This window comes from Mytilus edulis, chromosome 10 (assembly GCF_963676685.1).
Source record: "Mytilus edulis chromosome 10, xbMytEdul2.2, whole genome shotgun sequence".
In the NCBI taxonomy this organism is placed as follows: domain Eukaryota; kingdom Metazoa; phylum Mollusca; class Bivalvia; order Mytilida; family Mytilidae; genus Mytilus; species Mytilus edulis.
The window spans coordinates 12,755,158-12,769,197 of record NC_092353.1 but is presented as its reverse complement, the minus strand read 5'-3'; the positions used below and the strand labels follow the sequence as shown (position 1 = coordinate 12,769,197).

General features: G+C 31.9%; 1 protein-coding gene and 1 long non-coding RNA gene across 2 annotated transcripts; one reads left to right on the top strand and one right to left on the bottom strand.

Annotated features, from left to right (window-relative positions):
- Window positions 1–4,441: 4,441 nt before the first annotated feature.
- LOC139493427 (uncharacterized) lies at window positions 4,442–9,371 on the bottom strand. The gene is made up of 3 exons (XM_071281825.1): window positions 9,244–9,371; window positions 7,698–7,890; window positions 4,442–5,640 (listed from the first exon to the last, which is right to left on the bottom strand). Exons 1-3 carry the CDS (start codon window positions 9,252–9,254, stop codon window positions 5,002–5,004), a joined length of 843 nt encoding a protein of 280 aa, XP_071137926.1. The 5' UTR covers window positions 9,255–9,371; the 3' UTR covers window positions 4,442–5,001.
- Window positions 9,372–9,865: 494 nt separating this feature from the next.
- Window positions 9,866–10,234, top strand: LOC139493426 (uncharacterized). The gene is made up of 2 exons (XR_011657000.1): window positions 9,866–10,052; window positions 10,099–10,234. It is a non-coding gene; the product is annotated as an uncharacterized lncRNA (long non-coding RNA).
- The last annotated feature ends 3,806 nt before the right edge of the window (window positions 10,235–14,040 follow it).

Genomic DNA, 14,040 nt, shown 5'->3' with positions numbered 1-14,040 from the left:
TTCAGTAGTGCTGCCGTAATATCCTATGTTTTGCTTAATTCAATCTTTATTTTTATATTTGATCCGATTAGTTATGTCACAATTTGATAAATGAAATGTAGGTTTTCATGACTGGATGTTTAACATAAATTCTTTGGATCTAATATAGAATTCATCGAGCCTATCTTTATTGACAAGATGTTCCACAGGAAGGGTTGAAGCAACATAGCTGACCTGAAAATATATCAATAATTGAATTGTACATGTACATGTATTATGAGAAAGTAACAGTAAGATCTTGGTGTGTCAAAACGTCTTCCACTGTATAAAGCCGTAAAAGTTCTAAAATCGTTTTCAAAAACTGTGACGGGATAGATTTTGCAATTTTCATTAGTAACGCTCGAATGAAAAAAAAGGTAGAAAAATTTCTACTGAATATTTATTGGATAAATTTACAGAATAAAATAAGAGGCGTCTATGATTTTGCATGTTAGACAATTATGCAAAAGAAATACTCATTCATGGTGTTATGAGTTGCTATCGGTTTTTTTCAGGTTATGATCCTTATCAATATATCTATGGAATCAAAATGGCACAATGTCTCATAATTTTATGCTGGCATTTGTTTAGTGTGTAACTTGGGTTTAGCGTTATTCCATAAATAGCTTTAATATGTATCACGTTATCACAATTGTGCCCGATATAAAATTTATAAAGTCTTCATTGTGTCATATTTATATGTGGTAAGCATTATGTCAAGAAATAATCGTACTGTTGATACATAGATTTCCAATCAAAATATAAATAAATGTGAATATGCATAAAATACGGAAATATAATATAAAAGTTGGTGTTGCCATGAAAAAAGAAATTTGCAAAAAGTCTAGGAATAAATAATTAACAGACTTAGGTTACTGCTACACGATTCAAATACTGAATTTCAATGATTTAAAACCCTTATCTAACGGTAGGTTCATCATAAGTTACGCCAGGCAAGTGCGATTATTTTGTTGTTAGTTGATATCTGTATTTTGTCGTAATTCAATTCAGGGTGCTCTACATGTCTAATTTAGGAGCTTCTGATTATGACCATGTGTCGTGTACATTAAAACATGTGATGTCCTTTTGTATAAGTGTGATAAGTGCAGATCATTGCAACCCGACATCACCTAAACTAGGGGTAGAAATCAAGTGGTCCAGAAGGGAACACAGTTCCTGCTCCACAAGTTGCAACAGCCGGTTGGCTCATGGAAATATGCATTCAGTTCAACTGGAAAAAAAGAAGAAAAAAAACAAAAACACAGTTATTGCATTCTTGTTTAAAGTTAAAAAAAAAAAAACAATCACCAATTACCAGAAACAAGGACAAAATTGTCAATTTTCACTATTTAGATATAAAGATTATGTTTGTCTTTAATATGTTTTTGTATGGGTTTCTTTTGTTTGTTTGGTGGTTCTTTACTAACAAACACAGTGAATGTAAAACGTCCTTTGCCTTTATCTTCAATGCACGTGCATTTGTAAATACATAATTTAGATAACAGTTATAAATTTTGCTTATTAAACGACTTTTTGTATATATAATTGAGTTACTTTCCTTTGAGTGTAAAAAGTATGTGTATCACTGTTTTTTGTTTACATGTATCTGTCAAATATTTTTTTTAAATAAAACAAAACTACAGGATCTACACTTTTGATCGAGCTACACAAAGATGTGTCGAATTGACTAAACAGTGGTAAACATGTTTCTGGCTTAAGACCATGTGTCGTTTGCATTAAGACATGTGCAGACCATTGTTAGGTGGCAGTTACCAAGTGGACTTTAAAAACTCGAGAAAACTTACAGAAGGGTACGCAATTCCTGCTCCACAATTAGCACCATGTGAGTATACATGCCGATGATAAATTACACTAGGTGATGTCACAATCGATGAAAAAAGGACGGAGTGACTGTTACGACGATTGGGGAAAATCCGTCTTCATCTGTAACATTTTGTACACATATATGTCATGATGGCGTCCGAATATCATCCGATGGTATTACTTCTCAGTTTTGACTGAAATTTATAACTAACAAAGAATATGTTTAACTTTAACATATTCTTTGTGTTTTGTTGGTTTTTTTTTGCTTTTGTGTTGTTTAAACACAATGAATGTAAATCATTGATCGCCTTTATCTTCAATGCACGTACTTTTTTCAATACATCATTTTGGTAACAGTATTATAAATTTGAATATAAATATAAGGAAAATTGGTACCGTTAATGTTATTACTACCACTGGGTCGATGCCTCTGCTGGTGGACTGTTAGTCCCCGAGGGTATCACCAGATCAGTAGCCAGTACTTCGGTACTGGCATGAAAATACGGAGTTTTTGTGTTGTTAAAATTTGCTGTCACAAAATGTTAGAAATTATTATAAATTAGGTAATGTATCTCCCTCGTGCAAAGCTCTGATTCCTTTCACGGATTTTGTTATACTTTTTGAACCTTTTGGATTATATCTATTCACCTTTTATAAAAGCTTTGGATTTTTAATTTTTGGCCATGAGCATCACTGCAGAGACATGTATTGTCGAAATTCGAATCTGGTACAGGAACATTGGTACCGTTAATGTTATTTGATTTATTAATCCACTTGTGGTATAAGCTGTCAAAATAATTGAAGATTCGAGTTATTTTCCATTGATGGTTAAAAGTATGTTTTTTTACTGTTTATGTTTACATGCATTTGTAAAATATTTGTAATAAATAAAAAAAATAATGTTGATTTGGCTACACTAAGATGTCTCGTGTTCGAAATAAAAAGACAGGCTAGCATATGTAAGTTTCATGTTCATCTGCAGCACTTTACCTTCTAAATTTTTCAGACTATGTACAATGAATGCAAACAAATGTGCATCTCCTATTTTGGATAGATTTACATTATGTATACTGAGGTTTCTCATTTATTGAACTTAGTCTTGTTTTCAAATGAAGATAAAAGAATCCTAGTGCATGTGCAATTCAAACTCTTTCCGCCAATATAATTAAAAGTTTGCAAGTTTAATAGGATGTGCACCTCCTATTTCGCATCCGCTTATTATTGTTTGTGTAGTTTAAAAAACGTAAAATCATATTCCTGACTTGGTACAAGCATTTTCTTATTTAGAAAATGGGGGATTAAACCTGAATTAAAGCTAGCTGAACCTCTCACACTATGTGACAGTTGCATCAAATTCCATTATATTTACGAACAAAACAAAGACATAAAATGTCAAAAATAAGGGTACAGCAGTCAACATAGTGTTATAATCTTAATCACTAAAAAAACCAAATATATGTAACAAAAAAGCACAAAATGACATATAGATTAAGCATATATATGTACATGTGTATCAAAGAATCATGAATGGTCTGTTTGTCTTTTCGTATTTTTATCAGGGCTTTTACTTTTTTAGACCAATGTTTTTGATTGCCCTTTAGTACCGTTCTCCTCTGTTTTTATTTGAATGTTTGGTTTATCAATGTGGTCCTATTTAGTTTTATTAGATCTTAAGCATTTGTATTATGTTTTATTTTTGTCGTAAGCATCGATTTTCGAAAACGCGAATATGATGCAATACAATTGACACTGTTCATGTTATTGAAGTTCTTGTCTAATTCATATAAAGAATGTTAACTGTTCAATATACTCCTCCTAGATACAGTACAAGTATCAAACTTTTGTTCAACAAAATGACTCGTCAGCGAGGCTCGAATGAAAAAAGTTACAAAAGTCAAATAATTATAAAGTATTTAGCTGAAGCCCATTGACGACCCAAAATGCCAAATAAATCGATTGAAATCCAGTCCAATTTGTGTGTAGCGTGTGGTTTATACAACATCTAATCTTTTTCAAATTTTGATGAGATATCTTAAATTCTTAGCCACTCTATCTGCAACATTTTTTTGAAGTCCAAAATTCTTCAAAGCTGTAACAAAGAAGTACCGATATTATAATGTGTACAATTGTACGATTCCGTTGATTTTGCTTGATATTAATTACAAAGATCTAATCATTGAAGATGCAATAGACAACTTTCGAGTTCGATGCATTTCCGTCAAAAACTCTGGTTTTAGTGAACGTCATTTGTGCGTCGTCACTTCCATTCCAATGATGAGCGAGTGGTTGGAAAACTATAATTCTATATTGTACGAATTATTCGGCAAATTGAATTCTCAAAATTGACAATCAGCATTGCTGTCATTAGCTATAGGGGATTGTCATTAAGTACCTACAGAACGACCATTATTTCTAGTTTATCCTGCACAATGACGATCTCGAAGACGCTTGATGAACGTAAATAATGCAGGGATACAGGCGATCCCCTCTATCTGGTAAATGACGTCATAAAGGCGCGTATAATTGACGAGTTTTTTCCGGTGACGGATGGACTCGAAAGTGGTCTATTATATATTATATAGTAAAAAGAAAAGAAAAATTCAGCAAGAAAATAAATAATTTTAAAGCATTAGCATGTGCACGAATCAAACACACTTAATGCACATACAAAGGTTTTAAGATCTGAGGATTTTAACATTTGCAACAGTTTGAATAAATTAAGTGAATATTGAAATACACAGTTAAACTATGTTGTACACACATTTCGCTATCGCTTAAGTGTAATAAGCATACTAAAATTTAAAAAGGATAAATGTCAAGCTGACAAATTATTAAAAATCCCTAAGCATATTTCGAATAACTCATATACAAAGTAACAAGCAAACTGTCCATGTAGACATTAAGATTACAATGATCACAGACTTAATAAAATCAAGTAATTATAGTTTACAATACATTGCAAACTATTCAAACAACAATGTAAGGAATAAAAGAACATTGTGATAAAAAAATTACAAAACGTCTAAATTGCTTTAAAATGTTTGCGATGATGTCCTACGGTCTTTTTTTTAGTATCTACAAAAAATATAAATTTTAATAGTAAAACTATCATAAATGTTACAATTTTCATTCAGTTTTGACAGATTAACAAGGTCACAATTATTTCCACCTGTCCTTCTTTTTCTTGTGTGTCTTTTGTTTCCGTGATTCCCCGGATGTGTGTTCCTGTTCCGTTTGATTGTCATCTTTGACTGGAACCATCTGCAACTTATTTGTATCTCCTTTCTCATCTTCACTATTTTCTTCATCACTTGATTTTGTGTCCTCTGACTTTTCATCGCTGCTAGTTTCCTTCTTACTTTTCTTTATGTTTTCTTTCCTTTTGTCAACCTCTTCCTTAGTTTTTTGGGCTATTTTAGCATCATGCTTCAAACCTTTTAAGATGTACTCAAAGTCTGTAGAATATTTGTGCATTGATCCATTTTGTAACCGATACGTTTTCCTCTGTAGTTTTTCGCAATAATCATACATTCTTTTAAGAGTCCAGATAGAATATTCAGGATCACATTGGTATTTTGTTGCGCCACCTTTTTGCAACGCACGGAAAACAATAGTGGCGCAATTTCTTCCAAATAGACCATACGATAGCATGCGGTTCTCGTACCACCATTCTTTAACTTCATCTTCTTTAAGAAAATCCGAATGGAAAGTAATTCTACGGTCAGCTTCACGTCCCATTATTTTGGCATCTAGTGTATATGTTTTCGTGAACGTCTTGTTATCAGTAAAAGGTAGAAACTGTAATTTAAAATAAATGACTTATATGTTATAATGTGTAGCGAGAGGTTGTTTTCATTGTGTTTCTAATAGCTAGTGTCTCAGTTCCGTAAACCCTATTGTATCTTTATGTATATTTTATACACAATATCATTTAAAATATTTGTGTCCATAAACTTTTATTCAAGAATGTTTCTTAAATACTCACGATAGATTGTGATGTGCATGCAAAAAAGGATTATGTGTCCGTGTGTCTTGCTTAAGTGTCCCATACTGCTTTAAACAACTTTATTTTCTGATAGGTTTACTGATTCATATTAAAGCTAAGGTAAACATGGTGTATTCTCAATTTGAAATCGGGCTTTTTTATTTAGTTTTTAGTACTTGCGAGTTCCTATATAAATCATCAATTCATATTTCTTTTCTTTTTGTAAGTTGTTTTATGTTTACTGTGACCTTTTGAACTCGAGGTTAAATCAATAAGTTTTCGTTCAGTTAAAACAGTTTTACAGAGTACGCTCACAACACACATTTGACACCGCCATGTGCTTGGTGTCTCTCCCGAGCAGGGAGCTTAAAGCTTGTCGTTGATTCCTGTCTTTTATATTATTTTTGTTATCTAATGTAGTCAGCTTAAATCCAATCGATATATTTCTCTGTTGTTTTTTGGAGGGGGGTTCCGTGACCTACTATTAACTCTTTATATACAGTATTCATTTCATTCGTTATTAAATGCCATTAGGATCTGTAGTTATTGACAGGTATAAATGTCCTGTGAGAAATACTTTTGCCCAAAAAATTGCGTTATTTTGCGCCACAACTCATTTGCGACAACGCTACGTTTGTTTCTTGTGGTCGATATTGCATTTACAAATGAAGCATAGTATCATCTGTACCAAAAGTAAAGGTTATTTTTTGCACCAATCGAAAAATACCTTCCTCCTTCTTGATCCGGGCTTACACTGACATTGTTACATTAGGGGAGTTAAACCCATTTTACAAACAAAAACAATATAATTCTTGAAATAGTATAAATATGGAACCTGCTGTTAGTTAAGATCAGACATGACCTACCGACACATTCTATTCCATTCTATTCTATTCTATTCTACCATTTAGTGAACGCCTTCAACAAATTGAAGATTATGTCACAGGAGGAAACTTATGTAGCAAGACATAGATTGAAAAATGTACAATTTTTAAAAAAATACGAAAAATTAAAAAAATAAATGTTTTGAATAATTAAGTAAGATGTTATAATTGAGTTAAATTAATATTGATGCTTTGAAATTGAAGCGTTGAAAGAGTCTACTGAAGTGAAATTTACAATGTTATCCGGTAGTTTGTTCCAGTCCGTAATAGTTCTTGGAAAGTAGGATTCTTTTCTGTACTAGAATTAGAATGTCTTGTTTGTCTTGTTTGTGGAATTAATTTATTATTTTTAGGTATTGCAACCTTTTCGTGTTCAATTTTGTAAAGCATTATCAATCTGGAGTCTTTTCTTCTGTCAGGGAGCCTGCGCCATTCAAGATGTTGTAACATGCTACCAACGCTTGAGGTGTTTCTGTATTTGTCTACATTACAGTTTCAGTAAATACTTTACGACATGACACCAATCGCAATTAATTTGTTTGATGTGATGTTGTTGTGTTCGATACTGCATTTATATATGATATTAATCATTGCAAATAAACATGTAATACGAAGCCAATAACATTAATGTCTAAATTAAAAACTAATAGTCCAAGGTGACATTCTGCTGAAATTCAAGAATACAGACTTGGTTAACTTCTGGATAGCAAATATTTTAACAACAATTCAATTGCCATGTACACTATATATCTGCTTCTCAAACTTTCTTGATTACGCATTCACGAATTCAAAAGATTCAGTAACAACTTATTCCAAATAAAAAATATTTAAAACAATGTTAAACAAAATATCACTGCTAAAACTGTTGCATCATAAATCAATATTCGTGAAATTAAATAAATTGTTGAAATGTGCGGTTTATTTGATCAAAAATGCTACTGTAATAATTTGTTTTGTTGTAGTTAAAACGCATAAAGTATATTTACCGATGATATTATATAATCAAAGAACAGGATGAAGATATTACTCTTGAGAGGAGTCATTCCTACAGCTAGTAGAAGTTTTGAGTATGGCGATTTATGCCAATAACTGATATACGTTCCATCACTAAGGCATATAGCAGCATGGCCACAGTGGAATATATCCGACTTCCATTCATAGTATGTAACACCAGTTCTCCTGTTGTCAAAAGTTTAAAAAAAATAGTTTTAGTACAAGTCAACTAATTTCATGAAATAAAAGGGAAAATGGAATCGGAAATGTGTCAAAGAGACAACAACCCAACCAAAGAGAGGAAACATCCGAGCTACAATTCATATGAGTAATACCAACAATACAATAATATACACAAACGTGTACACATAGACATTTCTTGGTGCTTAATAATCAAAAGAATACATAGTTTTGTTGTACATGTCTAGTCTATCCTGTCTTGTATAAATTATTTCCTGTCCTTTTAGTAACTAATGCATTTGATTGAACATATTTGTAACATTAGCCGACTAGATCTGGGTAAATAATTATCTTTCTCTAAACATGCTAATCTTAAACAAATTTTAATTTCAACTGAAATATTTGCTTTAAATCAGAATTTTCTGTTCATATGCAACCGATTTTTTCAATAGCAAAAACATATATACTTAAGATGCTTTTTGGTGTATTTTCACTTTAGTTTTACAGCATGCAATATCCGTAAATTAGGTTCATTCTGTGTTTCTGAATAAGACATAAAATTATACTTGGCATAACAAAGAATGACAGCAATAGAAACATCTATTATACGGCATTTTTCTTAATGGATGTTTAGATAGTTATAAGAAGATGTGATATGAGTGCCAATTTAATGAGACAACCCTACATTCCAACATCTTATAAAAGTAAACCGATTATAGGTCAAGATGCGGTCTTAACACGGATCCTTGGCTCACATCGAACAGCAAGCTATAAAGTGCCCAAAACAATTCTAGTGTTCAACAATTCAAACAAGAAAACCAACGTTATAATGTTTGAATACAATGGCAACTACAACATATAATTGGTTGGCCCTTAATAACACGTACTATGCGTAGAAGCAGCGATTATCAATGTTTAAAGTTTTGAGTTGACCGCCTGAGAAAAGAAATCACTATCTCCGGCCGACGCTACCATTTGTACGAGAGCATCGAGGTCATTCATACCAAATGAATAAATGGTTTGAAGACGGATAAATACAAGTTTAACCAACTATGCTCCATTACATATTTTGAGCTCTACAATAAAAACATTTGTCTGTAAAATTGTAGTGGTTTGTGAAGACAATGATTTAGTTGGTTCAATTGCGTTTGATTTCATGTAGGATAAAAATAAGCTACATTGGAAACGAAACTAGACAGTTGACTGCATTTAAAATTTTATATTATATGTATTTATTTATATGTACATGTATAATTTATGAGGTAATAAATCATAATCGAAAGTCGACTTGAACCCATTGTTACTACAATGCTATTCATGTAAAGTAAACACATATAAAATTATAAATAAATATAGTACCTGTTCGACATTGTCTGTTTAAGTTACCCGGACGTAATTTTAACCAACTTCCTATCGATTTGAAGTTTTGATTTTTTAAATGTATATCGTAACTAATAATATCTATAAGCAATATCCTGTGTATTTCTATATTTAGATTGAAATTAATATCTATTTCGAACATAAGCTTTAAAAATGTTTCGTGATTGCTCAGCTATTTCAAAACCTTTTATCTATTGTCCTATAATAGTTTTAAAATAGTTTAACAACTTGATGAAATGATATTTAAACATTTAAAACTACCGGTTATGTTTTAAAATGAATTATCCGAGCATAGAAGGCAAGTCTCGAGACCTTGACCAAGAGAGATTTATATAAAGTTGTGAACATATTGTAATGAGAAAAGTTGATTATTCTGGTACTGAAACATGGTCTGCTTCCTTTCGGACTCTCGACAGACACACTACATCTGTGAGAGAGTTGATTTTTTTTTAATCACATTTTTTATTGTTGGTTTTATTTATGAAGTGAACTTTCCACAATAGTTTTAAATGTTATTATTATTATTTATTTATTACTATTATTCTTCTATTTGCTCAATTTACAATTGGACATTTATTTAAAAATTATGAAATTTATGGTACAATAATTATATACGCCTAAAGGTTTCAACAAAATGTTGTAATTCAAAATGAATTATGATTATGCAGAATAAACTTTTAACAGAATTTGATTAAGCATCTTTTTAGTCTCTAAGTTACTGTTAATCGTATGCATGGCGTTCCTACCTGCGAGGTAACCCATTTTATTTGTGGCGCTCCTTCTTTCAGGTAGCCCATTTTTATGCTTATATATATGTGGCGCTCCTACTTTGAGGTAGCCCAATCTCAATATTAAGTTAATATCTACACTATTTTTATGACTATATTGTACGATTTTCTTTACAGCAAATGGCAACAGGACTTCCTACCATGTTCCATGTAGATTAATTTTACAAGGGGATTCACTTTATGTGTCCTTTAAATAAAATTCAATCTAATCTTAGTAAAAAAACTATATGCAAATAATATTCTGAAAAGTTATTCAATGAAATGAAAATTTAAATGAATACATAATTTACAACATTTTATCGAGCAAATTTGCTAACTTAATTATCAATGTTTTAGTTATTTCAATTAAAAATTTACAGATATGAAACACAATGTAGTTTATGAAAATAAAAATGAAGATTTAGTTTCATCGCTGGAAATCTTAAAATCAAAATTAAATTTCTTATTTATCATTTTGGAATTACTTACAGTTTCATGAAAATACATATTTTAAACAATACACAATAATATAACTTTACAATTGTTATTGTCACTGATGTTAATAAATGTTCTAACATAGTTCTGCATACTGTATCCTTTTTGTTGATTTTCTAAATGTCACAAATGAAATATTCTGTATATACTATGGAATCCAAAAGTTTGAAAGTTACGAAAATTATGTCCAACTGCAAATAGTTAATGTTCGAATTGTCCTTCTAGCATGTTATTTGGTCTGGATGTGATGATAAACTTTGACTTTTATAGATGTCTGTATAGATGTCAGCTTTAAGGGTCGTCCACCAATTATTGTAATGAGAAAAGTTGATTATTCTGGTACTGAAACATGGTCTGCTTCCTTTCGGACTCTCGACAGACATTTTAAACAATAGAATAATAGTAATAAATAAATAATAATAATAACATTTAAAACTATTGTGGAAAGTTCACTTCATAAATAAAACCAACAATAAAAAATGTGATTAAAAAAAAATCAACTCTCTCACAGATGTAGTGTGTCTGTCGAGAGTCCGAAAGGAAGCAGACCATGTTTCAGTACCAGAATAATCAACTTTTCTCATTACAATAAACATCTCTTCGGAACTAATCAAACGAGTTTGGATGTCCTTTCCTCCGTCCGTTCGTTCGTCTGTCCCGCTTAAGGTTAACATTATTGGTCAATATAGTTTTGATGAAGAAGTTGAATTCCAATCAATGTGAAAATTAGTACACACGGCAGGAGATGTGGTATGATTTGCAATGAGACAATTAGTCACAAAAGTTCTATGGATTTGATCTAAACATAATTATACCTATAGTCGGCTTTAAACGGGCCGGATATGAAAAATATGAAATAAGTCAATTGAGAAAACTAACAACCTAATTAAAAAAAATACAATATACAAAAAAAACAATATGACGGACATATTAAACCAACAACAACCATTGAACTACAAGCTCCTTATTTCGTACATGCATATAACGAATTACACGCGTTTGAATGTGCCTACCCTCCGAACACGAATTGAAAATGAAATTGTGACTATAAGAAAAAGACACATGATAGATATGGTCACAGATAGTTCACAAAGGTCAACTAAAGTATCGTGATACTCGAAAAGTGTTGACTTCAATCCGTTATACAGAACACATCAATGGCGGATCTAGAACTTGTATGTGGGGGGGGGGGGACTGACTGACCTAAGGAGGGGCCCGTTCCCTGCAGTCATGCTTCAGTGATTCAGTGATTCCCTATATAATTACCCAATTTTTTACCACAAAAGGATCGGGCGGGCACAACCATCTATCAGAACCCATGTCCCCCCTGGATCCGCCTATGCACATGTTTTAATATCGTCATGATCATAAGCACCAACCATCTATCAGAACAAGTATCCGCAACAAATGGACACGATCTCTAGAATATTGCAAGACAAAAAAAATAGATTTTGTTGTAAAGATTAGTTATTAACCGACCAATATATTCCGTTTATATGATGTTTTAATTATGAGAAAGTTGAAGCAGTACGTCACGTTTTATGTATGAAACAGTATCAGTTTATACGTCACTTCTTGCATATTACCAGTTACGTTTTTCCATACATTTGTGTGGTTTTATCAATTAATTAGATAATGATTAGTAAGTTCTATGCTGATCTACGACTTCTAGAATATTCTTGTTGTTACTCAAACAGATGAAATCAGTATTATAACTGTATTGGAGAAAACTAGTACGATACGAACAAACGATATGATTGATTTGTATACAACTCCTGATCTTCATTATTCATTACGCTTTAGATAAAAAAAAAATTATAATGAACACATTATTTTAGTGTATTAGAAAAAAGCAACAATATCGTAAAAATCAGGATCTTACATCATTAAATATTGCCGGGTTTCTGACGTACAGTATCCCCCTGGCGCCAGTATTTGTAGATTTAAATTTAATCAGTACAGCGTAGTTTGATATTTTACATTTAATATATATACACATGGAAAAAAGTATTGCAACACCTTGATTTTTTAAAACTTGAAAAATCAGCCTCTTTGTTTGGATGAAATATAATAAAATATGTGTATAATATTATTGAAACATAGTTTATGATAACATTGGCATTGAAACGAACAAAAAATGTTTGGAAAAAAAATGATTTATATAACCACAATTTTAATAACAAAATGAAGTGTTTTTTGTACAAAAAAATGCATTTTACAACTTTTACTGTAGTCGAACTTTACAATGTCAGACATTTCAAAATTAATCTTCAGATGACTGTTCACATCATGGTTGATCGTTATACGCCACAGAATTAGTATTTTGTGCGCTGCCTCCATTCAAACGGATAACCTCATCTAAACGTCTTCTGATTCCTGCCATAACTCGACTAATTTGTTGGTAAGGTAGCAGCAACCATTTCTGATAAAGGGCATTGTTTATTTCATGATGTGTTTGAACTGGGGTGTCCTTTCGCGCACTTTCCGCCCAATAGTGTCCCAAATATGCTCTATGGTGTTCAAATCCGGGCTTCGATCGGGCCAAGGAAGATGAACCGAATTCCATTTGAACATTGGATCTTCCTCCACGATGCTAATTTCCAACTTTGGCGAGCTCTGCACTACATTGGATACGGAAAACTGTGTGTCTGTTCGTTAGCAAAGGTCTCCGAAATGGTCTTATCGCACGATAACCAGTAACGATACGTCGATCTCGAACAGTTCTTGTTAAAAGGCTCCTGTATGGTCACCACTCTCTTTTTAGTATTGTCTTGTATGCAATGGGTTTCTTTCTGACCAACCTTCATTGTGCTTGATTTTCCCTAGCAAATGGTATAGGGGGTCTTAATTATCTCGGAAGGTCTTTAACAGCGTTTACTGCCTGATTTTTATTCTCAAAACGACTTATAGTGGAATGGTGATGACCAACAATACGTGCAGTTGTTACAGCGACATCCCTGCTTCTCTTATGCTGATAATCTGCCATCTTGCTGCAGTTAAGAGTTGTCTAGGACCCATTACAAGGTGTCAATCACATAACTTTAAAAACTTGGTTATTTAAAGTGTTGTCAACAATGAGGATAAAAACATCTGTTTGGCTGTTTACGGGTACAGTAGCTGCATGCGCAGATAAAAACTTATCGAGTCGATATTTATAGATTAAACTCTGGTGATATTTAAATAATGTTTAACTAGTTCTATTTTACCAAATTATATCACAAAAAAATAAAGAGTGTTTTTTTAATTTCAATTTCAATTTGGTGTTGCAATACTTTTTTCCATGTGTATAGTAATTTAAAACATTATGTTGACATAGTGTTTGAAATGAACCTTTAAGTTACTTATAACACAGAATTGAAAATTACTTGAGATATAGGCAGAATTAAGTGATACAAAAAATAATCCTAAGATTCAGGTGAATATTAGTATTATATTATAAGAGGTTTCTTACTCTGACAACTTTCAGATGCATCAACAAACACTGTTCTTGTACTGCCTCAATATAACTTCGTCA

What these genes read in the sequence shown, in the direction of transcription:
- LOC139493427 (XM_071281825.1), bottom strand. An exon ending in TTGATTATATAATATCATCG is followed by an intron (nt 5,641 to 7,697) that starts GTAAATATACTT and finishes TTTAAATTACAG; the next exon opens with TTTCTACCTTTTACTGATAA.